Source organism: Polistes dominula, unplaced genomic scaffold (assembly GCF_049000335.1).
Source record: "Polistes dominula isolate Pdom_NZ unplaced genomic scaffold, Pdom_raw_medaka contig_73, whole genome shotgun sequence".
NCBI classification, from domain to species: Eukaryota; Metazoa; Arthropoda; class Insecta; order Hymenoptera; family Vespidae; genus Polistes; species Polistes dominula.
The window spans coordinates 2,926,518-2,952,637 of NW_028300951.1; the positions used below are offsets into that span (position 1 = coordinate 2,926,518).

At 29.3% G+C, this 26,120-nt stretch overlaps 2 protein-coding genes across 2 annotated transcripts; one reads left to right on the plus strand and one right to left on the minus strand.

Moving 5' to 3' along the window:
• Nucleotides 1–17,256: 17,256 nt before the first annotated feature.
• Nucleotides 17,257–20,176, minus strand: LOC107064019 (uncharacterized). The gene is made up of 4 exons (XM_015316267.2): nucleotides 19,988–20,176; nucleotides 19,741–19,911; nucleotides 19,452–19,584; nucleotides 17,257–19,348 (listed from the first exon to the last, which is right to left on the minus strand). Exons 1-4 carry the CDS (start codon nucleotides 20,021–20,023, stop codon nucleotides 17,682–17,684), a joined length of 2,007 nt encoding a protein of 668 aa, XP_015171753.2. The 5' UTR covers nucleotides 20,024–20,176; the 3' UTR covers nucleotides 17,257–17,681.
• Nucleotides 20,177–20,582: 406 nt separating this feature from the next.
• On the plus strand, nucleotides 20,583–24,672 carry LOC107064013 (protein phosphatase 1H). The gene is made up of 7 exons (XM_015316257.2): nucleotides 20,583–20,721; nucleotides 20,827–21,235; nucleotides 21,346–21,603; nucleotides 21,688–21,905; nucleotides 21,974–22,244; nucleotides 22,329–22,588; nucleotides 22,671–24,672. The coding sequence occupies exons 2-7, from the start codon at nucleotides 21,050–21,052 to the stop codon at nucleotides 22,927–22,929; spliced, it is 1,452 nt and encodes a 483-aa protein (XP_015171743.1). The 5' UTR covers nucleotides 20,583–20,721; nucleotides 20,827–21,049; the 3' UTR covers nucleotides 22,930–24,672.
• The last annotated feature ends 1,448 nt before the right edge of the window (nucleotides 24,673–26,120 follow it).

The following is a 26,120-nucleotide window of genomic DNA, read 5'->3' on the forward strand; positions in this document are numbered from 1 at the left end:
GGATTCTCCCAATGCTCGAAAAACTAAAATAAGTAAGAAATAAAATTACATTAGTACAATATAAAGAAAATCAAATATATAAGAGTACGTATACGAGTTACCTATACTTATGTATATATGCCTATAAATATATATGTGTATGTGACAGAAATCAAATTTAATACGATATACGATTTTTGAATACATAATTATGAAAAATAATTAATTGGAACATTATTAGAGATGATAAAAAGTATTGATACCATGAGAAAAAGATAAAAATTAGACGAAATATTATAAGTTAGCCTTGGTGAGATATGGCGGGAAACCGAGAAATGACGGACAATTATATTTTCACGGATATCTTTCGAAATTTGTATTTTTCAGTTTTGAAAACACTCACGTATAAAAATCTTGCTTTTAGTTATCGTTTAATATATTATTTAAAGGTTTAAACGTTAGAAAAAATCTTTTAATTACCTGATATCAACAGACGACCAAATCTGCTGCAACTACTATAGATGACAAATTCAAAATGGTGGTCACTTCTCCTTCGCGGTACGTTGGTGACAGATTGCTGTCGTTTCATTGGCTAATTAGCTGATTTGTTATTTCGGACTTGAAATGACCAATCATAAGATTCATCACGCACACAAGCTTAACCACCACACGTACGTATAACTCGTTTTTCTCCTACAACAACGTTAAATTCCACATAATATAATTTATTTATAAACAATATTTCAACAATAATGAATAAAAAAAAAGATGATGTAAACACTGTGAAAACTTTATTGCATCGTACAGAAGAACACAACCGTACAAAAGAGAATCGTCCGTTTATATAGAAATGCATAAAACAATTGATATCTTTCTCTCAGGCATGCCACCATAAATTATATCGATAAATAAAAAATTCGCGGGAATGATCTGCATTATCGATTAATTACTGACGCGCTAAATTCAATATTTTCTAATACATTTTACTTATATTACAGGAAATTTTTGTTCACGAATCTTTAATGCGCAGAAATGATAAAATAATTATTTTAAAATAGAAAAAGTGCTTAAATCTGAACGTTATAATGTTCAATTTTCTTTATTAGAAATATTATTACCGTTGCACGCATGTTCAACATTCGAAAATGTCATATAAACATCATTGAATATATGTATTTTCATATGTATTTTCACAGAAGACAAAAGCTCAGTCTGAAGGGAAATTTCGAGGAAAACGGTGCAGCTAACATATACACAGTGTTTCTAAATTACAATACGCATTCTTTTCGATTATTTAACAATTATTTTAGTATTCTAATACACTCTTCTTATATTTCAGACTGTTTTACAGTATGTAAATTTACATACACATTACACAACTATTGACATATATTAAATATTGAATAATTTTAAACCGATAATTTTTTAAACAAAAATATTACCATACAGGATATCACTGAGCATGAGTTAGACAATAATTAAAGTAAAATGGAAAAAATGTTCAAATTAGAACGTCATAATATTGAGTTTTCTTTATTAGAATTATTATTACTGTTGGATATAAACTTAATATAAAAAAAAGTCATATAAACAACTTTCTAATTAATGTTTTGTTATAGAAAACAACAGTACAGTTTATAAGTGAATTTCGAAGAGGAAGGTACTCCGAAATTATATTCCGTACTTTTAAACAATAATCGATACTTCTATCGATTATTTAATAATTATTTAATTATTTTAATACACTTTACTTATATTACAGCATATTTTTGTCCCGGAAGTCATTTCTGCGCAGGGACAATAAAATAATTGCATTAGAATGAAAAGATTGTTAAAATCCAAACGTTATTTTCTTGAATTTTCTTCACTAGAATTATAATTACCACTGCAGAAATAATCAACATAAGAAAAATCATAAACAACTTTCTAATCAAAGTTTTGGTTTCGAGAAAAACACCTCAGTCTATAAGTGTATTTCGAAGAGGAAGGTACTTACAAATTATATTCCGTACTTTTAAACAATAATCGATACTTCTATCGATTAATTAACAATTATTTTAATATTCTAATACACTCTACTTACATTACCAATAATTTTACACTTGGAATCTCATTACTGCGCATGAACAATAAAATAATTACGTTAGAATGAAAAGGATGTTAAAATTCAGACGTTATAATCTTGAATTTTCTTTATTAGAATTATAATTAACGTTGGACACATACTTAACATAAAAAAAAGTCATATAAACAACTTTCTAATTAATGTTTTGTTCTAGAGAACAACGGCTCAGTTTACAAGTGAATTCCGAAGAGGAAGGTACTCCGAAAATATATTCCGTATTCTTAAACAATAATCGATACTTCTATCGATTAATTAATAATTATTTTATTACTCTAATACACTCTACCTATATTACAGCATAATTTAACACTCGAAGTCATCACTGCTCATGAACAATAAATTAATTATATTAGAATGAAAAGAATGTTCAAATCTGAACGTTATAATATTGAATTTTCTTTATTAGAATTATAATTACCGTTGCACACATGATCAGCATATATGAAGTCATATAAAAAACTTTCTAATCAATGTTTTGTTTTAGAGAACAACAGCTCAGTCTATTAGTGCATTTCGAAGAGGAAGGTACTCCGAAAATATACTCCGTACTTTTAAATAATAATCGATACTTCTATCGAATAATTAATAATTATTTTATTATTCTAATACACTCTACCTATATTACAGCATAATTTAACAGTCAAAGTCATCACTGCTCATGAACAATAAATTAATTATATTAGAATGAAAAGAATGTTCAAATTTAAACGTTATAATATTGAATTTTCTTTATTAGAATTTTAATTACCGTTGCAGAAATAATCAACATAAGAAAAATCATAAACAGCTTTCTAATCAAAGTTTTGTTTTAGAGAATAGTGGGTCAGTCTATTAGTGCATTTCGAAGAGGAAGGTACTCCGAAAATATATCTCGTACTTTTAAACAATAATCGATACTTCTATCGATTAATTAACAATTTTTATAACATTCTTATACACTTTACTTATATTACAGCATTATTTAGCACTCGAAGTCATCACTGTACATGAACAATAAATTAATTACGTTAGAATGAATAAAATAATAAAATCTGTACGTTATAATATTGAATTTTCTTTATTAGAATTTTAATTACCGTTGCAGAAATAATCAACATAAGAAAAATCATAAACAACTTTCTAATCAAAGTTTTGTTTTAGAGAACAGTGGGTCAGTCTATTAGTGCATTTCGAAGAGGAAGGTACACCGAAAATATATTCCGTATTCTTAATCAATGATCGATACTTCTATCGATTAATTAATAATTATTTTATTATTCTAATACACTCTACCAATATTACAGCATAATTTAACAGTCAAAGTCATCACTGCTCATGAACAATAAATTAATTATATTAGAATGAAAAGAATGTTCAAATTTAAACGTTATAATATTGAATTTTCTTTATTAGAATTTTAATTACCGTTGCAGAAATAATCAACATAAGAAAAATCATAAACAGCTTTCTAATCAAAGTTTTGTTTTAGAGAACAGTGGGTCAGTCTATTAGTGCATTTCGAAGAGGAAGGTACTCCGAAAATATATCTCGTACTTTTAAACAATAATCGATACTTCTATCGATTAATTAACAATTTTTATAACATTCTTATACACTTTACTTATATTACAGCATTATTTAGCACTCGAAGTCATCACTGTACATGAACAATAAATTAATTACGTTAGAATGAATAAAATAATAAAATCTGTACGTTATAATATTGAATTTTCTTTATTAGAATTTTAATTACCGTTGCAGAAATAATCAACATAAGAAAAATCATAAACAACTTTCTAATCAAAGTTTTGTTTTAGAGAACAGTGGGTCAGTCTATTAGTGCATTTCGAAGAGGAAGGTACACCGAAAATATATTCCGTATTCTTAATCAATGATCGATACTTCTATCGATTAATTAATAATTATTTTATTATTCTAATACACTCTACCAATATTACAGCATAATTTAACAGTCAAAGTCATCACTGCTCATGAACAATAAATTAATTATATTAGAATGAAAAGAATGTTCAAATTTAAACGTTATAATATTGAATTTTCTTTATTAGAATTTTAATTACCGTTGCAGAAATAATCAACATAAGAAAAATCATAAACAGCTTTCTAATCAAAGTTTTGTTTTAGAGAACAGTGGGTCAGTCTATTAGTGCATTTCAAAGAGGAAGGTACTCCGAAAATATATCTCGTACTTTTAAACAATAATCGATACTTCTATCGATTAATTAACAATTTTTATAACATTCTTATACACTTTACTTATATTACAGCATTATTTAGCACTCGAAGTCATCACTGTACATGAACAATAAATTAATTACGTTAGAATGAATAAAATAATAAAATCTGTACGTTATAATATTGAATTATCTTTATTAGAATTTTAATTACCGTTGCAGAAATAATCAACATAAGAAAAATCATAAACAACTTTCTAATCAAAGTTTTGTTTTAGAGAACAATGGGTCAGTCTATAAGTGTATTTCGAAGAGGAAGGTACTCCGAAAATATACCTCGTACTTTTAAACAATAATCGATACTTCTATCGATTAATTAACAATTATTTTAATATTCTAAAACACCCTTCTTATATTACAGAATAATTTAACACTGGAAGTCATCACTGCTCATGAACGATAAAATAATTACGTTAGAATGAAAAGGATGTTAAAATACAAACGTTATAATCTTGAATTTTCTTTATTAGAATTTTAATTACCGTTGCAGAAATAATCAACATAAGAAAAATCATAAACAACTTTCTAATCAAAGTTTTGTTTTAGAGAACAATGGGTCAGTCCATAAGTAAATTTCGAAGAGGAAGGAACTCCGAAAATAAATTCCGTACTTTTAAACAATAATCGATACTTCTATCGATTAATTAACAATTATTTTAATATTCTTATACACTCTACCTATATTACAGCATAATTCAACACTCGAAGTCATCACTGCTCATGAACAATAAGATACTTACTTTAGAATAAATAAAATAATAAAATCTGTACGTTATAATACTGAATTTTCTTTATTAGAATTATTATAACCGTTGCCTACATGCTCAACATAAAAAAACAGTCATATAAACAACTTTCTAATCAATGTTTTGTTTTAGAGAACAACAGCTCAGTCTATTAGTGCATTTCGAAGAGGAAGGTACTCTGAAAATATATTCCGTACTTTTAAATAATAATCGATACTTCTATCGATTAATTAACAATTATTTTAATATTCTTATACACTCTACCTATATTACAGCATAATTCAACACTCGAAGTCATCACTGCTCATGAACAATAAGATACTTACTTTAGAATAAATAAAATAATAAAATCTGTACGTTATAATACTGAATTTTCTTTATTAGAATTATAATTACCGTTGCACACATGATCAACATATATGAAGTCATATATTCAACTTTCTAATCAAAGTTTTGTTTTAGAGAACAGCAGCTCAGTCTATTAGTGTATTTCGAAGAAGAAGGTACTCCGAAAATATATTTCGTACTTTTAAACTATAATCGATACTTTTATCGATTATTTAACAATTATTTTAATATTCTAATATACCTTTCTTATATTACAGCATAATTTAACACTCGAAGTCATCACTGCGCATGAACAATAAATAAAATTACATTAGAATGAAAAGGATGTTAAAATTCAAACGTTATAATCTTGAATTTTCTTTATTAGAATTTTAATTACCGTTGCAGAAATAATCAACATAAGAAAAATCATAAACAACTTTCTAATCAAAGTTTTGTTTTAGAGAACAATGGGTCAGTCCATAAGTAAATTTCGAAGAGGAAGGAACTCCGAAAATAAATTCCGTACTTTTAAACAATAATCGACACTTCTATCGATTAATTAACAATTATTTTAATATTCTTATACACTCTACCTATATTACAGCATAATTCAACACTCGAAGTCATCACTGCTCATGAACAATAAAATACTTACTTTAGAATAAATAAAATAATAAAATCTGTACGTTATAATACTGAATTTTCTTTATTAGAATTATAATTACCGTTGCACACATGATCAACATATATGAAGTCATATAAACAACTTTCTAATCAATGTTTTGTTTTAGAGAACAACAGCTCAGTCTATTAGTGCATTTCGAAGAGGAAGGTACTCCGAAAATATATTCCGTACTTTTAAATAATAATCGATACTTCTATCAATTAATAATTAATTATTTCATTATTTTAATATACTTTAATTATTTTTCAGATTGTTTTAACGCATATACATTAATTTAAACGTTACATACCTATTAACATACTTTGAATAGAAAATAATTTTAATATTAATTTATTTTTTCAATTTATCAGATAACTGTCTTCAACTTGATTGCGTTCCTAGATCGGAAGGTAATATAATATACTCCAATTACTTACATTGCAAATAAAATTGTATTACCATTCATTAAAAATTTCTGTTTCAGAAGTGGTTTAATGGGTAGCGGGTAAATTTTTTGTTCGTAAAGGGTGGTACCATTTACAAATAAAGAATTTACTTCAGGGATGCGACCCTGCCCACGCGAGCCATGATTCTATCTTACTCCCAAGGATAGAATCATGTTCATTTGACTTTTAAGCTGGAACTACCGTCTTTATTTCTATTTTTCCTTTTTTTCTTTTTTTGCTTTTTGATATGCATAGATAGATATGCATTTAGTATGGGAAACTGAAGCTTCATTGTAAGGGAAAACATCTTCCGCTAATTGTTAGACGGACCCAAGGATTCTTTTCCGTAAGTTCGCAATAGTATACGGTGTTGGACTGAACATTTAGTGTAGGTTTCTCCTAAATTTAGAGTCAGTGGACTAGTCCAATCGGGGGGAAACCACTTAAAAAAAAAATCGTGAAAAGTTCCGCTTTAAAAGTTACACCCATCCCCCCTTTTTTCCTATCCCTTTTTATTTTTTAACTCTTTTTTATCAATTTGTTTTTTGTTGCAGGTTGGACTATGGTGAAGAGACGACGACAGGAAGACCAAAGGAAGACCAAAGAAGGACCCATGGTGGATCATAAAAGAATAAGAAGTGGACTTGGTAATATAGGATAGTATAAAATAATTATTTGTTTAAATAAAATGAAAATTTGTATCTTTGTATTATTCTCTTTGTAGCATCGCAAATGTGCGAACATCATTATTTTTCATGTATTTTCTTTATTTATAGGTTCCATGGAAAAACTTATAATTGTATACTCTTTTTAATTATTGTACTTTATTTTATCTAGACTGAAAATTATGTATATATGTATATATTCTAGGGTGTATTAGTTTTAAGTAATATCGATGATTTTATTGAATTTCTTTTCAGGTTATACTCCTTGTTTAGCATTTTGTATTTTTTAGTATTGAAATTTTTATCTGGTATTTTCGATAATAATTTTAACAATTTTTCGGATGGTACTCTTATAGTGGGGCCTAAGAGTTAGATTCATTCCTTTGAATTGTATTCGGATGTGAGTATCTTTAGGATGCACATCCCTCTTGGGTCTTCAGAAGCGGTTACCTCCTCGTGGTTAGACCTGGGCAATGGTATTTTACTTTCCATGTAATGTTTAACATATTTTGATATGTTTTACATTCCATTGCAAGTAAAATCCAGCCAAAGACCGCTTACCATAAACATTATAATTCTAATTAGTTTCTGTAATTTTCCAATGAACATATTTTTATTCCTTTCCTTGGCTCCTTCTATCCATTTCATCTCCAGAAACTAATTACCTTATAATGTTTTTTAATAACTTTTATATTGTTACAGGCATTACACTGAACAAACAAGAAATCTTTTATTGTAATATTTATTTTATTTTATTTCAGGATAGAATTATTTCTTTTATAATGCATATTTTATTTTTTAATGCAGGTTTCTATTATCTCACAATATGTCGATTTCAAACAAGTCTGCAATTGAAAGGAAATATCATACCTTTCTAAAGATAATTTTTTTGCAGAGAACAACGGCTCAGTCTTTAAGTGTATTTCGAAGACGAAGGTACTTCGAGAATATATTTCCCTCTTTTAAACAATAATTGATACTTCTATCGATTAATTAACAATTATTTTAATATTCTCATACACTCTACTTACATTACCAATAATTTAACATTTGGAATCTCATTACTGCGCATGAACAATAAAATAATTACATTAGAATAAAAAGAATGTTAAAATTGGAACGTTATAATATTGAATTTTCGTTATTAGAATTATAATTGCCGTTGCATACATGCTCAACATAAAAACAAATCATATAAACAACTTTCTAATTAATGTTTTGTTCTAGAGAACAACGGCTCAGTCTATAAGTGAATTTCGAAGAGGAAGGTACTCCGAAAATATATTCCATACTTTTAAATAATAATCGATACTTCTATCGATTAATTAAAAATTATTTTAATATTCTAATACACCCTTCTTATATTACAGAATAATTTTTAGTTTCAGAATCATCACTGCGCATGAAGAATAAATTATTTCCATTAGAATGAAAGAAATGTTAAAATCTGTACGTTATAATATTGAATTTACTTTATTAGAATTTTAATTACCGTTGCAGAAATAATCAACATAAGAAAAATCATAAACAACTTTCTAATCAAAGTTTTGTTTTAGAGAACATTGGGTCAGTCTATAAGTGAATTTCGAAGAGGAAGGTACTCCAATAATTTATCTCGTACTTTTAAACAATAATCGATACTTCTATCGATTAATTAACAATTATTTTAATACTCTAATACACTCTACTTATATTACAGCATTATTTAGCACTCGAAGTCATCACTGCACATGAACAATAAATTAATTACGTTAGAATAAAAAGGATGTTAAAATTCAAACGTTATAATCTTGAATTTTCTTTATTAGAATTTTAATTACCGTTGCAGAAATAATCAACATAAGAAAAATCATAAACAACTTTCTAATCAAAGTTTTGTTTTAGAGAACATTGGGTCAGTCTATAAGTGAATTTCGAAGAGGAAGGTACTCCGAAAATATATCTCGTACTTTTAAACAATAATCGATACTTCTATCAATTAATTAACAATTATTTTAATACTCTAATACACTCTACTTATATTACAGCATTATTTAGCACTCGAAGTCATCACTGCACATGAACAATAAATTAATTACATTAGAATGAATAAAATAATAAAATCTGTACGTAATAATATTGAATTTTCTTTATTAGAATTTTAATTACCGTTGCAGAAATAATCAACATAAGAAAAATCATAAACAACTTTCTAATCAAAGTTTTGTTTTAGAGAACATTGGGTCAGTCTATACGTGAATTTCGAAGAGGAAGGTACTCCGAAAATATACCTCGTACTTTTAAACAATAATCGATACTTCTATCAATTAATTAACAATTATTTTAATACTCTAATACACTCTACTTATATTACAGCATTATTTAGCACTTAAAGTCATCACTGCACATGAACAATAAATTAATTACGTTAGAATGAATAAAATAATAAAATCTGTACGTTATAATATTGAATTTTCTTTATTAGAATTATTATTACCGTTGCACACATGCTCGACATAAAACAAAGTCATATAAACAACTTTCTAATTAATGTTTTGTTTTAGAGAATAATGACTCAGTCTGAAGGGAAATTTCGAGGAAGACGGTCCACCTATCATATACACAGTGCTTTTAAACTACAATACGAATCCTTTTCGATTATTTAACACTTATTTCATTATTCTAATACACTTTAATTATTATTCAGATTGTTTCAACGCATATACATTGGTTTAAACGTTACATACCTATTAACATACTTTGAATAGAAAATAATTTTAATATGAATTTATTTGTTCAGTTTATCAGATAACTGTCTTCAACTTGATTGCGTTCCTAGATCGGAAGGTAATATAATATACTCCAATTACTTACATTGCAAATAAAATTGTATTACCATTCATTAAAAATTTCTGTTTCAGAAGTGGTTTAATGGGTAGCGGGTAAATTTTTTGTTCGTAAAGGGTGGTACCATTTACAAATAAAGAATTTACTTCAGGGATGCGACCCTGCCCACGCGAGCCATGATTCTATCTTACTCCCAAGGATAGAATCATGTTCATTTGACTTTTAAGCTGGAACTACCGTCTTTATTTCTATTTTTCCTTTTTTTTCTTTTTTTGCTTTTTGATATGCATAGATAGATATGCATTTAGTATGGGAAACTGAAGCTTCATTGTAAGGGAAAACATCTTCCGCTAATTGTTAGACGGACCCAAGGATTCTTTTCCGTAAGTTCGCAATAGTATACGGTGTTGGACTGAACATTTAGTGTAGGTTTCTCCTAAATTTAGAGTCAGTGGACTAGTCCAATCGGGGGGAAACCACTTTAAAAAAAAAATCGTGAAAAGTTCCGCTTTAAAAGTTATACCTATCCCCCCTTTTTCCTATCCCTTTTATTTTTTAACTCTTTTTTATCCCTTTGTTTTATGTTGCAGATTGAACTATTGTAAGGAAACGGCCACAAGTGGACCAAAGGAGGACCATGAAGGAACAAGAAGTGAACTTGGTAATATGGGATAGTATAAATTAATTACTTCTATAAATAAAATGAAAATTTGTATCTTTATATAATTCTTCTTTTAGCGTCGAACGTGTTTGATAAATATTTTTAATGTATTTTCTTTATTTATAGGTTCCGTGGAACAACTCATAATTGTATACTCTTATTAATTATTATACTTTATTTTATGGAGATTGAAAATTATGTATATAAATCTATATAGATTGTATTTCTATAAGTTGAAGTTATTCTAGGGTGTGTTAGTTTTAAGTAACATCGATGATTCTATTGAATTTCTTTTCAGATTACACTCCTTGTTTATCTCATTTTGTATTTTTTAGTATTGAAATTTGTCTCTGGTATTTTCGATAATAATTTTAACGATTTTTCGGATGGTACTCTTATGGTGGGGCCTAAGAGTTAGGTTCATTCCTTTGAATTGTATTCGGATGTGAGCATCTTTAGGATGCACATCCCTCTTGGGTCTTCAGAAGCGGTTACCTCCTCGTGGTTAGACCTGGGCAATGGTATTTTACTTTCCATGTAATGTTTTAACATATTTTGATATGTTTTACATTCCATGGCAAGTGAAATCTAGCTAAAGACCGCTTATCATTAATATTATAATAATAATTGGTTTCTTTCATTTTCCTAGTTAATATCATATTCACATTCCTCTCATTACTTTCCCTTAAATATTCCCTTCATATTATATTTTACATAATAATACTCGATTTATTTTGTTGTAAATTTAATCATGTAAATTCTTTCAGTCGATTTTTTTGACGTGTAGTGCGGTCGGTTTAAACACGTCTCGGTCGTGTTCGTGTTCGCGTTCGCGTTTGTAATAAAAAACTTTATTATAGTTTTTTATTTTCGTTACCGTCTACTGGTCAACGTCATCTTAAGGGTAGGAGACCCATCGGGCATTCATCACTGAAGACTACAAGTAAGTATAAATTTTCTATCAAACATTTTGATGATCATTTTAATGTGTCTTTTATATTATGACGATAATATTAATAGTTCTTTTTCATTTTTCTGTTTCAGATTACCATTGCAAACGTGCGTGTTGGCAATGAAGGGATCGTTTGTTTGCATCGTTCAACAAAATCTCGAATTAGAGTCAGTGTTTGTTCGCCGTATATAAAAATTTCGGTTTTGTTCGGGAAAAGAAACTCCGATAGTTTCTTTTATTCGATTGAAACGCGCGCGCATCGTCATCCAAAATTTTTTGACTGCGTGCAATGCAGTTAATAAAAATTAGAGTCAGTGTTTGTTCGAATAATTAAAGTAAAATTGAATCGCGAAGTAGAGTCAGTGCCGTGTTCGCGATAAGAAACACGTAGAAGTTTCTCCGTCGTTTGAACCGTCTACAGCATCGTCATCTTTAAAGGTGGGATACCTGTCGGGCATCATCTAAAAAGATGAAAAGGTAAGTTAACTTTTCTATTAAACATTTCATTAATAACTTTATATGATTTTTGAAATAATAACAATGATTCTAATCGTTTTGTTTTACTTTTTCTGTTCACAGGTAAGACGTGTTAGTGTTTGATGTTTCAACTGTCCGGTATACAGTTGTAAAAGTAGAGTCAGTGTTTGTACGAATAATTAAAATCAAATTTTTATCGCGAAATAGAGTCATTGTTTGTTCTTTTATATTATATTATTTTTATATCACGGATTTAGAATCATCTATAACTGCGAGCAATGCAGTTAATTACAATAGTGTATTAAAGTTGTTTTTTTTATTTATAACAGTCGTACAGACTGTTCGCGAAAGTAGAGTCAGTGAAGTGAAGACCGGGAGTGAAATTTTCGTGTGTTTGCATTTGACTGCGTGCAATGCAGTTTTTGTTTAAAGTAGAGTCAGTGTTTTTGTTCGATTAATTAAAAAGTACAATTTTGATCGCGAAGTAGAGTCAGTGACCGGGCGGGCGTAAATTAAATTCAAATCATTCGCGTATGTAGAGTCAGTGTTGTTCGCCGTATCAGAAAAATTTCGGTTTCGCGATAAGAAACTCATCTATAGTTTCTTATATTCGTTTACCGCGTTATTAGAGTCACGCGAGTGAGTGAGTGAGTGCAAGGAGAAGTGCATCAAGGATTTCTCCGATGGATCTGGTGGACTAGGGATGCAGCTGGACCATTTGCTACGAAGTAGGAGTGTTTTGGAGCCATCGCAGAACTTCTTAAACCATGAGTTTTTATTTAAAGTCCCTCCGGTGCTCAATCATGCCGAGGATGAAAGGTCCCAATCGGCACGAGCTACTGGTTGTAATTTTTACCAAAAAAATTATTGACGAGCACATGAGTTTATTCCAAAAAAGGATTATTCCTTTTTTGGAATTGCTCATGAAACTGTATATTTCATTGTATGTATGTTTTATTAGTTTAGGATAGGTCTTCTTGTCTTATCAGTTAAATTCACTTAATTAACAGTGCAAATTATTTAATGCACTTTCATTTTTTATTACGTGTTTGATTCGCGTTTTAGTAGTGGTGAAATCGAGTATTAATTTACTCGATTTCGTACCAATGAAGCATGTAATAAATGTCTTACATGCATTGCTTCGTACTTAGTTTATTTAATCTCGATTTATTTCGATATAATAAATGGGCAAGAAGACAAAACCCTTTCGCGACGGATAGACTCTGGCAATTAAGTGGCGGCTAAAAAAGCCCAGTTCTTTAATTAGAACAGCCAACTTAATCAAAGGAGTCGTCCGAGGTTTTTTAATTATTTTCAATTTTTAATATCTTTTCTTTTTTTGAAAGTCTTAAAGACTTGTAGAGTCATAGCCCGCTTAGATTTATTTGAGAATATTTAAATGTATTAATCAATTTTTTAGATTAGGATTTTCAGCAACTAATATACTAATTCCCCCTTTTCTCCCCCCTATGCACGCTTCGTTCTCATCTATGCGTGTTACCCAGGTGTTACACGTATGGGTGAGAAAAAGATTGCATGGGTTATAGTTCTTAAGTTTTCCTTTGGCGGCTGTCATTGTGCTAGTGATTGCACGGTGTACAGTGCACCTGTGTGTGCGTGGTAGGTGGTGCATTGTACATCGTTCGGGATTACGTGAAATACCGCGTATTTTTGAAAAAGTTATTCAAATAAATATAACTTGTAGAGTCACGCGTACGATACGAATTTAGTTTTTTAATAATCGTTTTGCATAGTAGAGTCACCCACATTTATTTATGGAAACATACACGTATATAACTAGTATGCATATATATATATACTAGTGTATACTTGTATTTTTGCAGTAGTTTTATTTGCAATAATCACTAGCCTTGGCAGACGATTACAGCAACTGGTACGTAACCTATTAGCATGTAAGTTTAGAAAACGTGGTTGAACTAGGGTGACGGAGGTGCCCCGGGGCATGCTCTCTAGTGTAGGCTTTTGCACCCTGGTGGTATGTGTGAGAACCGTGGAGTGAATGGGGGGGTATGAATGTGTTCTTTTCTTTGAGTGAATGTGAAACTTTAATTTTAAGTATGTAGGACCCCGGAAAAACACATGGTACACTTGCACTTTAATAGTGCAAGTCCCATCTCCGGGTTTTTTTATATAGAATTGTCACAAAATTTTATCTTTTTATTCTATCATGCTTAACTCGTAAATTTATTTTGTGACAATTCTATCATTTTTATTATGTATCATGATTCAAAGGTATTTGCAACCATTTGAAAGATTTATTTTTACTTCGATTCTATCTCGAACGAGATATAATCGAAATTAAATTCGCAAAATCTTTGATGAATTTGATACTTAGTTTTAAGTATAACAGGTTTAACACTTCGCACTATCGCGATTTAGTCTTTGATATGTTTGATATAATTCAATATAAATTAAATAAAAATATTGCAAAGAAATGCATTGCATTTTTATAGTATTATTTTCATTTCAATTTGTTTTTATTGTAAGATATTAATAGTGCGAAGTGTCATGGATTAGCTCAATTAACTGCTCGGACATTCGATTAAATGTGCTCGTGTAACATGTGCACAGTCGATGAACTGTAAGTTCATTGATTGTCCACGAGTTAGGATAGCTAACGGTAAACGCGAATTTATTTTGTAATAATTATTTAACAGAGTTATACAACGAACATCGGAATTATTTTGCAGTATGGTATGTATGATAGAAAAATAAATGAAATTATTTCATAGGTATTGTAATATGAAATGTATTTCATTTATATTAGTGTTATAAGCAGTTGAGAGTAATTGGGTGAAAATGTCTTGAAGTCGTTTCTAAATTGTAGGACCATAATTTGGCATGTTACAACGAAATGGTATTAGAATAGAATCGATATTTTACATAGTTTATAATATTCCTTTCGACGAAGAGATATCTCTCGATCAAAAGGTAATAATTATTTTCTATGTAAAAAGAGCTCAGGATGTTTTACTAATCATATTTTTATTTTCAGGGTTGTGTTAGGGTTGGTTAGGTCGGGTTTTTTATTCATTTTATAATTTAGAATCAGGGACGATTCTGATTCTATATCATTGATCGTTGTAACATGCTAAATTATGAGAATACTTTTTGGGAACGATTGACGTTTTTGGTCAATGATTCTTTTCATGCTCGCACGTAGGGAATGTCCGACAGTAGGCGTCAAGAAAGAAGAGGCTAATTGCCGAAGAGGCCCCCACTTAATTGTGGCTCAAGAGGGCAACTATGGACTCAATGAGTTATTTGCAAATTCAACAGCATGGTTGAATTTTTGCGAATAGCTCGTTGGTCATTTGATATTTTGATTGTTTTATTATTTTGCTCGTCAATAATTTATAGTGGTTTTTTAAGAATGGAAGTAATTAATATAGTTTTCTTTCTGTTATAGGGGAACGTCGTTGGAATTACCACTACCAACTCTACCAGAGATTTTTGTTGCCAAAAATAAATCGAGTATTTAAAAAATTTGATTTTACAGAGTACAATTCCATTCAGAATTCCCCCTCACTTTAATATCATATCATTTTTTAATTTCCAATGACCCCACACCTTTCATTTTTCATTCTTCATTTCATTCGTAGAAACTAATTATTTTATAATATTTTTTAATATATCTTTTTTTTCTAGGTATTAGAAACTTAATTTTCATTTTATTTTGTTTCAGAATATGATTAATTCTAGTGCACTAATGCACTAATGCACTAAGTGCATCGGATTTTTCATCAGGAACTTTCCCTTCGATGCGTTCATTGAATCTTTTCAGACATCCAAAATAATCTTTTCTTTTTCTTTTTCAGGTTCGTTTTGAGTTTTTTTTTTTTCAGTGGGTAGCGGATAGATCTTTCTTTGGTTTCTTCACAAAGAAAGGTCTACTTTAGGGATGCGACCCTGCCCTACGCGAGCCATGATTTTCTCCTACCTCCAATAATTGGGAGAAAATTATGTCCTTACCTTGAAATTCACCCCACCAACCATCACTCCTTCCCTACTTCTTTATTTTTCTTTTTGTTTTAGGTTTCTTCCTGTTCTAGGTTTCTTATAATAATGGAGTATTCAAGAGGAGAGGAATATGTACCAGAAGAGTCCATATCCAGAAGTTATGGTAAACAGGTTGTATTTTATTCATTTATTACTTTTTTTATTCACAGGATGATGAATTATAAAGACGATGCAATATTACATCCAAGAATAATAGGAAGCAGAACTTAAGAGGACAATAATTATAGTAAAGGGTAATATAAAATAATTACTAGCAAAAATAATTCAAGAATTTTAATTCTTTTTATTTTATTCTTTCTAGCAACGTATATGTATGATAGTTATTTTTAATGTACCCTTTTTCTTCTACAGGTACCATCTAATATCTTCTTTTTTTTTCACAGGTACCGTCTAATATTATATATATATATATATATATATTTATTTTTATTATACTATATTTTAGGTAGATTAAAAATTATTAAATATCAAGTATTCATAACTTGTAATTTCCGAAGGTACATATATTAAAATTATTCTAGGGTGTGTTAGTAATAAGTATCATCGAATTTGTTTCGATTGAATTTCTATTCAAGTTACACTCCTTATTTATCATTTTGTATTTTTTAGTAATAAAATTTTTCTCTTGTATTTTCGATAATGATTTTATGGATTTTTCGGATGGTACTCTTATGGAGGGGCCTAAGAGTTAGATTTATTCTTTTTAATTGTATTCGGATGTAAGCATCTATAGGATGCACATCCCTCTTGGGTCTTCAGAAGCGGTTACCTCCTCGTGGTTAGACCCGGGCAATGGTATTTTACTTTCCATGTAATGTTTAACATATTTTTATATGTTTTACATTCCATTGCAAGGGAAATCCAGCCGAAGACCGCTTAAACCATAAACATTATAATTGTAATTAGTTTCTTTTTAACTTCCTAATTAATATCATATTTCTTTTATTCCTTTCCTTGATTCCTTCTATCCATTTCATCTACAGAAACTAATTACCTTATAATGTTCTGTAATAACTTTTACATATTTACAGATAGTCATTTTAAACGAAATCGTTTGCATTCATTTAATCAAGGTTCCTGAATTGAATTTAATTATGAATTTTTTAATAATAAACACAAGTTATTATCACCCATTAAAGAAGATTGTTATTTTTTGTTGAAATTTATATTTCTCTGCTTTCAAGGACAACCAAGATCCGTGGTATACTAGTTCGTTGAATTCGTATTAATACGTGTTATAATACTGTAAAGTTAAAAATACAAAGTGCTATTTAAAAAAAGAAAGGTAGTCTTAAAAAATATTAAAGAAAAAATTTTGTTCGAACTTTGTTTTATTGCAATGTATACTCAAACAAATACTGATCAACTTTTATTTAAAGTATTTTTTTTTAGGTTATCGTAAGTAATTAAAAAATCGTGAAAAGAGGTATGTGGGACACCCTGTATATACATAATTCTTATTATAAAAATATATATTAAGAGTATTTTAATTTATTATTAAAAGAATTATATTTTTTATGAATTAAATAAATAATCTATACATCATTATTTACAGTAATTGCAGTGGATTTGTCTACATTTTCTTCATTTACAGAAGCCATTATTTTTTCATCTTCCGCATCTTCTGCATTTTTTTCATTGCATGAATTTATACATTTATCTTTTTCTTGTATACTAGCCGAATTATCGCTAACGTTACTACCACCTGCATTCACATTCGATTGCGTTGCTTGTTTCAAAGCTAAATATTCTTCAACCGAGCCAGTTGGTTTCGTTTCTTCTTTATCATTATTAACTTCTGTAACGCGAGATGGCGAAGAATTTAAATTTGGTGAATTAGTGAGTTTGGAAAGTCTTTGACGTTCTCTTAAACGTTTGCGAATTTCAGATTGTATTTTTGATTCTTTTATAACGCTTTGAACATCGTCTGTTTGATAATAACGTGTCGCCCATGTTTCGGCTGATTTCAATTTCTGCGAATTGGATAAATTAGAGTCTGTCACTAAAGAATTCTTTTGTTCCTTTGCAATACTATTATCCTTAATTTTAGTTTGTTCTTGATCTTTATTTTTATTCTTATCATTGTCACAATTTTCCAAGTCATCCATGTCATCAGAATAATTATCCAAATCAATTATTTCCTCAAAATCAGCCAATTTATCTTCATCAGAAACAACTTTATCTTTCGACTGTAAACCAGATGGTACAGATTCTTTCTCTACTTTCGATATATTTTCTTCTATTAATTTTTCTTTTTCTTCAGGCACGCTAGTTATTTCTTTTTTCTTTTCTAAACATTCATTAGTTTTATTATCTGTATTTGAAGAATTGTCAGGTGTTTCTTCACTTTTAGAATGTGATTTCTTTTTGACTCTTTTACGTTTTACAGTATTGTCAGCAACATTTGTAGACGATGATGCAGAACTATTTTTATTTTGTGAAGTATGAAAATTACACCTTTCTTCGGTGATAATATCAGTTTTTTTATCGTTATCTTTTCCACTAACTAGTTTTGATTCTTTAACCCCTTGTTCTATAGGACTAGTTATGACATTTTTATTATCTAAATTGGTTGCATTTTCTATTTTACGTTCATTTTCTAATTTTTGATTAACCCTTGTTCCAACCTCATCATTTTCACTTTCGCTAGATAATAATTCAATGGTTGGTGTAGGTTGAACAACTAAAACTACGTCTTCTTCCTCACCATCCATTCGTTGAGAACTTATAATTTTCTCTAATTGCCTTCGGCAATTCTCTTTCGCATTAATCTCATCAAGTCTTGTTTTATTAACATGATTTTCTTCAATTGCACCATTTTTTACCAATGCCTTGGTTTCATTAGAACTTGGTATTATATCATCTTCTTTACGTATCAAAGCTCTTATCGCCCTAGCACGCATTTCTAATTCTAACAAATCTAACAAACTATCCGCTTCTTTTTCTTTACCTGTTTCTTTCTCATCTTCTTTCTTAACTTTTACTTCCTTATACTTATTATTGCTTCCATCTTTATTAGTAGTCTTTGATTTAAATTTACCATTTCCTGCATCTTCCCTTTTATTATTACTTTGTGATTTCATTTTATTTGTATTCTTGTGTTTCTTCAGTTTTGTTTTTCCAGATATACTATCTTCTTTTTTAATATTATCATCCTCGGTAAGCCATTCCTCAGTGTCAGATATAATTTCTAAGGACGGACCTAAAATAATAAACATTGGTTAAATTGTAAACAATTTTTAATTTATTAAATTTAATATTAAATGTATGTGCAGGGTGTTAATTCACATGGAAGATTTAACTACCTGATTCATCCGATTCACTAGTGTCTGATGATTCTAACATTGGTTTTCCGTCCAGTATGCATAACACACGAGTTTTTGACATTCCACTTAACTCACTAGCACACCATTCTTCTAATTCTTCAAAATCCATTTTCTAGGATGTAAATTTATCAAATGTATTAAATTTAAAGACTCTTATATGATATTAACTATTGATACTATAACATTATCAAATCTGATAAGCCTTAATGTATCTTTTAAAAATTACTAAATATTTAAAAATATATATTATTATAAGTATTAATTATACCTTCAATGCTTGTGGTAACATCATACGTATTTTTTCTGGTTTAACAGATTTAAAAAGTTGACGTGCTAATTCTCTACGGTTTGACAGATAATCTTTCATAGGTTTTAAATCTCTTGCATCTATTTCCTCATCCGATGATACAGATGAAGAAGAATATGATGAACTAAATTCCTGTAAAATAATATTTTAATTTAGAAATTAGAAAATTTTGACTAATTATTGTTTTTAAAAACATAACCTTACTAACTTCGCTACTATGAGAATTCTTCTTAGTTTTCGACATCTTTCACATTTGTATTTCTTTTAATACCAATTAGATATTAAATTAAATGTATTGAATTGTGTTTCACAACAAATTTAATCTCTTACACAATTGATATTAATTTTTTCAATTTTATCAATTTCATATCATTAAAGAATATAAAAGTACACAGAAACTCATAAGTCTGCTTTTTGTGTAACCAAAATCATCTTAGTTAGTACCGGGATCACTAGAGGGTGAGAGTAGGTATTTAAAGGGATGATGGTACACACTATCAAATAATACAGTATTCTAATAGTAATTAATATATAAATATATTTCGACAAATAAATTCAACGAACAATTTATGAAATAGATAGAAAAGTTTATATGTACAGCATTAAAATATTTGTAATTGTTTCGATGAAAATGTAAAATAAATTAATTTCCATATAAATATGTTCTCTTCTCAGATAACGATACAAATAAAGCTATAGTATGGTGTACTGCTATTGGTCACATGATTGCCGTGATTGGTTGTGTGGTTGACATGTGATTCACTTTGTTGCATCCTTCGGTAGTATGCGTTTAACTTCAATTACAGATGGCGCTTTTACAAAGTGCATAGTCGCTTACTTGTATGTTAGAATCGCTATCAAGTTATAACCTATCATATTGTTGACAATAGATTGTCAACAAAATGTCTATATTTTAAAATAATCTTATAATTATGTTTAACTGTGGGTGTATATATAGATATAGTATTTTTTTTCTAAATGTGAAAAATGAAATGTAATAAATAGTTTTTATTATCCATGATTAATATACTTATAAATTCTTGGCAGGTGACAGCTAACCCATTGTATCAAATATATTGTCTTGTGTGTATATTGCACAAAAATTGAAGATTCCCCGCATGATCACATCCCACGATCGAAAGTGCATTAAAACACTTTCGATGGTAGTGGCTAATATTTGGATGAATATGAATGTTATATGACACAATACTTAATTGAATTAAAAGATTAGAAATTAAGATTCTTAAATAAAGAGAAATACAAATTCAAAATGTTAAACCGATTTAAATCAGTATTGATGAATGCTGTAGGAGTAAGTGATCTTGACTTACAGTATCCAAATGAATCGAACAATGATATGATGATAGATTATGTCAATTCTAATTTTGCAATAGAAGTAGAAAATAAACCTTATAGTCGACCTAGTTTCCTAGGACTTACCGCCGAAGAAACACAGGTATATTATTTTATTAGTATATTTATTTTTATGATACACTTTTTTAATGATTATTATTTTATTTAGTATATATATATATATATTCATATACTTACTAAATTCCATATTAGGTCAGTGCTGACCATAGAGTAAGACCTATAATAGTCCCAAGGGATTTAAGCCGATTACCATGGTGCGCTGGCTATGCCGAATGTATAAATGCTGGAAAAAGTGTTTGGAACGAGGATCAAGCATCTGCAACCAGAGGAGACCTAAAATTAACTGATCTGAATGTTTCGTTGCCTTATGTTATGTTTTCTATGTTTGATGGTCATGCTGGATATCAAGTAGCACTTACCGCAAGATTACATTTACACAGAATAATCCTTGTTAGTAGAGCACATTTATAAACTGCAATGTTTGTTTCTTAATATCTCATTGGCCATGAAAATGTATAAAAATTGTATTTTTAGGAAAGGCTGATCGCTATACCGAGTACTGTATTATTAAATGAAGATGAAGAAGAATTTATAAAAGGTAAAGATTTAGTTACAGGTGCTATTGAATTAGCTTACAGACAAATGGACCAAATGGTAGAAGCTCAAGCTCAAAATGGTGGTGGAGGCTGTACAGCTATTACTATTTTATTTCTTAATGGTAGATTATATGCAGCTGGTGCGGGTGATTCTAGGTTTGTACTTATATACGTACATATATATAGAATACATTATATTTATTTTCATTTTTTTTTTTTAACAGAGCAGTGCTTGTATTAGGAGATAGTCAACGTGCTCTTACTAGAGATCATACTCCTGATTCTGAATCCAATCGCGTAAGAGCCTTAGGACTTTTAAGAAGTCACGAATTACTAAAAGGTCACTTTACACCATTAGAATTCAAGAGAAGGCCATTACAGAAAGAATTGGGAACTATGGTCCTATATAGAGAACCTTACATGACTGGTTGGGCATATAAAACGTTATCGCATCCTGATTTAAAGTTACCTCTTATTTCTGGACATGGAAAACGAGTACGTTTCATTTTCACAGTGCCTTATATAGCTTTTGTTATAATACGTATATAAGTATATTTAATTTGATTATTAAAATCACAGAGTAGAGTAATGGGTACTATAGGAGTAACAAGAGGTTTTGGTGATCATGGCTTAAAAGCAGCCAATACAGGTGTCAGTATCAAACCATTTTTATCCTCTCAGCCTGAAATACAATCCTTAAAATTGGAGGATTGCAATCTTACAGAACGAGATTGCATAATCATTGCTACCGATGGATTATGGGATGTTGTTTCTGACAAAACGGCAGCTACTATTCTTAGAAAAACACTTGCACCAGATACACCTTCTTTAGAATATAGGTAAACAAAAATTAGCAAATTAATCATACAAAAATAAAACCTAAAATCACACAACCGAATATCTTATTGATTAATATCTTAGGCTTACTATGGGTGCTCAAGAATTAGTACAAGCTGCTAGAGGTCGGTTAATGGGAAGAACATGGGTAGGAAAATCAGAAAATACTAATGAAAACGAAGATAAACTCTCTCTAATGGCTTCGGTTGACGATATAAGTGTAATGGTGGTACCATTGTATCCATATCTTTGCGAACATAGACAATGGTTAAAGTCAATTCAGCAGGAAAGAAAGTATTCTACTGATTCCTCACACATATCTATCAATAATTCGATACAATAATCACTATTAACTGAGTTATTAAAAGTGTGCATAAGAACATTAGTTTCTCTTAGAGAGAGAAAGAAAGAAAGAGAGAGAGAGAGTATAATCTTATGTATATGCAAATAATAATTATTAGTAATAATTTATGATTGACAAGAGAAAAGCATTTTCTTTGTATTTTCATATAATATATAAATTGAATTAATAATTTCAACAAAATGGTAAAGTATTCATTAAAAATAATTATTTATTATATACTGCCACTATAAAATCTAAAATATTTCAATTAGATTTTTTGTTTTTAAATATTTATGAAGTATAAAACTATATTCTGTATAGTGTTATACTAATCATATATAGGTATATATTTATTAAAAAGAACATTCCATTATTAATATATTAATATATTAATGTAGTTATATTGTTTTTAACAATCTTCAATTGTAAAAGTAGATGAATCTCCTGGGTTTGTATTGGATGGCTTTATCTCTTGTATAATTTTTTATTAAATTTCTCACAAAATCAAAAAATTATACGAACAGTGGTAAGATTAACAACCGGGAAAAAATTTATAAAATTATTTTTCTATTTTTTTTCTGGTATTAAATTATTATTAACAATGTTCTTATTATTTCTATATAATCATAGCACTTTTATTTGTAAAGTGGTACAAATTGATCGATTTAGCTAATATTATTAATTAAATTGTACATAATAGAATCAAAGTGTATTCTACTTTGAGTAGTATGTAACAATTATAGATTTTATTATCTTATCCTGTATAATATCTTCTTTTTAGCATATTACATTGTAATTATTGTATAAAATAAATCTAATGCACTTAAATAGGATATAATATTTAATTACAAACGTTTTCAGTGCATAAAGCTCGTGCAAAAGCTGACCATGATGCAAAGTTAAAATAACAAAGAATGAAAGTTCCTCAATTTTGAATAATGGATTTACGTTCAACCGTATTACTTTTTCCTTTATAATACAGCCTGTAAAATCGTAATGACAATAATGATATTTCACGCAAACGTACTCGAAAAGAGAATTTACTTACATTATTCCTATGCCGAATAATGGAAGAGCCAGAGAAAATAGTAATGTAGTGCGGTCTATCAAATTTCGTGCGTGAAAAATCCAATTAAAAAATTTTTCGTATTGTGTTTCGCGTTGTTTACCATATATTAAAAATTTGTATTCTTGATTAATCATTTTATAAAAATTTATAAGAGAAGACATATTTGCCACGTGAGATTGACGAAATTTCAGGACCCAAAATCATTTACATTTTCATCTGCAAAAAGTGTTAAACTAAAAGTAATCTGTTTTAATTAGAACGCGTTGAACACATGATGTAAGAAAACGCTTACAATGATCTTTCCTCTTTCCTTTAATAGGAAAATATGTGTGGGGGTCTTGAGTGCCAAACTTAGCAAAAGTTTCTACGAGTCTCGTGAAAGTTCACGAGAGTAAGATAACGACGATTGATTTATTACTCTGAGCAAAAGAATGAAGAAGAAAGGTCTTGTTTCGTCGGTTAATGAAAACAAAAGTAGGTTACAAACATGTCACGATCGTAAAGCTCAATTTTCGATAGTATGTAGCTCTCTTCGCTTGATATCTCTTGTATAAATTTATATTCGAAATAACACATTCTGAAATGGCAAAAGAAGATAACAATTCGATAGCTAATTGTAAGTCATAGGCGACACATTACCAATAAATAAATTTAACAAATTTATTAACACTAAACGTATCTATTTCTACCACAATGGGTTAAATAACCCGTATTCAAAATGTCATATATTTTATACGACGTATGTATAGTATAAAATATACTACTTATACAATAAAGATTCTTGACTCATAAAATAGTGCTGTAACTTGTAAACAATTTTTCCAATATTTTAAAAACGGGTCGTTTGACCTGTTGTAGGTTTAATCTTAAGAAATAATGAATTTATCAGCAAAAAATCTTTCACATCTTTATCAGGAAGCTAACAACGACTAAAACAAAAAAGTCACTTGATCCAGACGTCTTTTTGTTTGCTATTAAAGTTAATTTATAAAATGCTTAGATCGATGTCCAGGCATTTTGCAAACGCAGTTTACTTCTTCCCTCGAAGTTACGTGTTAAAAAATGAAAGACGTCACTTTTTCAAACGGTGTCATATCGTGGAAAAGTTTTTCATGACGAGTTATAACGGAACGATCAGTCACGGTCATCTAGGTGACTAACGCGAAGGGTTGTGGCGTACCTAATGCTTCCTCCCAGGTCAGGATGAAAAAAGAAAAGGAGGGTAGAAACGAGAGGAAAAGTACTTTAGATCTTATCAGAACAATTGAGATGTAGGGCTGTTCATCACTCCAGTAAAAAAGTGTCTAAAACATCATTTTAATCGTACTAATTGTACTGATCTTGATGAACAAGTTCTCATTTAAAGGATGAAGGCTCAAATGCTTTATCCTTCTTTTTTTCAATTTTTAAGAAGCTTTATTATTACGTTTTACGCATAAATTAGAAATAATATTTTTGAAAGCAATTTTGTTTACAGAAGAGAAACCTTAAAGCCTCACCACTTACATCACTATATCATTAAGAATGTTTTGACGGAATCCAGATTCTATTGTAATATCTATAACCTTCTATCAATAAATTGTATATCGATGTGCCGTTATCTGATAAAAAAATCTTTCTTTTGCTGTACTTTTTATTTCTTTATTAAAGAAGAAGAAAAAGCTTAGCGATCTTTAAACGATTGATAAATAGTTTCAAATTTACACAAAAGTTTCTCTACGCTCTATTGTTATAAATAAGAGTAATCGTAATGCTCGTTGGACGCATTTTAACGTATTGCCTTTCCAAGATCTACTCTTATTGTTAGTTACCAAATTTCAAAGCAAACTTTCATCTGTTATACAGTAGAATGAGACTACATTTTGACTGGGCTCCCTACATCCACAAGTTCTAAAGTTTCGTGAAAAGCTTAATGAGAAGATCCAACAGTGGTACCTCTCGCACCTTCTCCGAGGTTTACATCGCTGACTTCTCCTCGTTAGTCTACTGCCTGACTCGTGTCCGTTGTCAACTCTCTTAGCTTTCTCCAACCTAATGTCCTTCTCCTGGAAACTAACGCCTGGTTGCCGAACGTGATGCAATGGATAATGCGACAAGTTTGTTGCTAGTAAAATTATATGAC

Bases quoted from the DNA above. Each gene is read 5' to 3' on its own strand.
- LOC107064019 (XM_015316267.2), bottom strand. From the start codon at position 20,023: ATGTCGAAAACTAAGAAGAATTCTCATAGTAGCGAA. The intron at 19,585-19,740 runs GTATAATTAATA...TTTACATCCTAG, and splicing joins TGTTACCACAAGCATTGAAG to AAAATGGATTTTGAAGAATT. The intron at 19,349-19,451 runs GTAGTTAAATCT...TTATTATTTTAG, and splicing joins TAGTGAATCGGATGAATCAG to GTCCGTCCTTAGAAATTATA.
- LOC107064013 (XM_015316257.2), top strand. From the start codon at position 21,050: ATGTTAAACCGATTTAAATCAGTATTGATGAATGCTGTAGGAGTAAGT. The intron at 21,906-21,973 runs GTTTGTACTTAT...TTTTTTTAACAG, and splicing joins GCTGGTGCGGGTGATTCTAG to AGCAGTGCTTGTATTAGGAG. The intron at 22,589-22,670 runs GTAAACAAAAAT...TTAATATCTTAG, and splicing joins ACACCTTCTTTAGAATATAG to GCTTACTATGGGTGCTCAAG.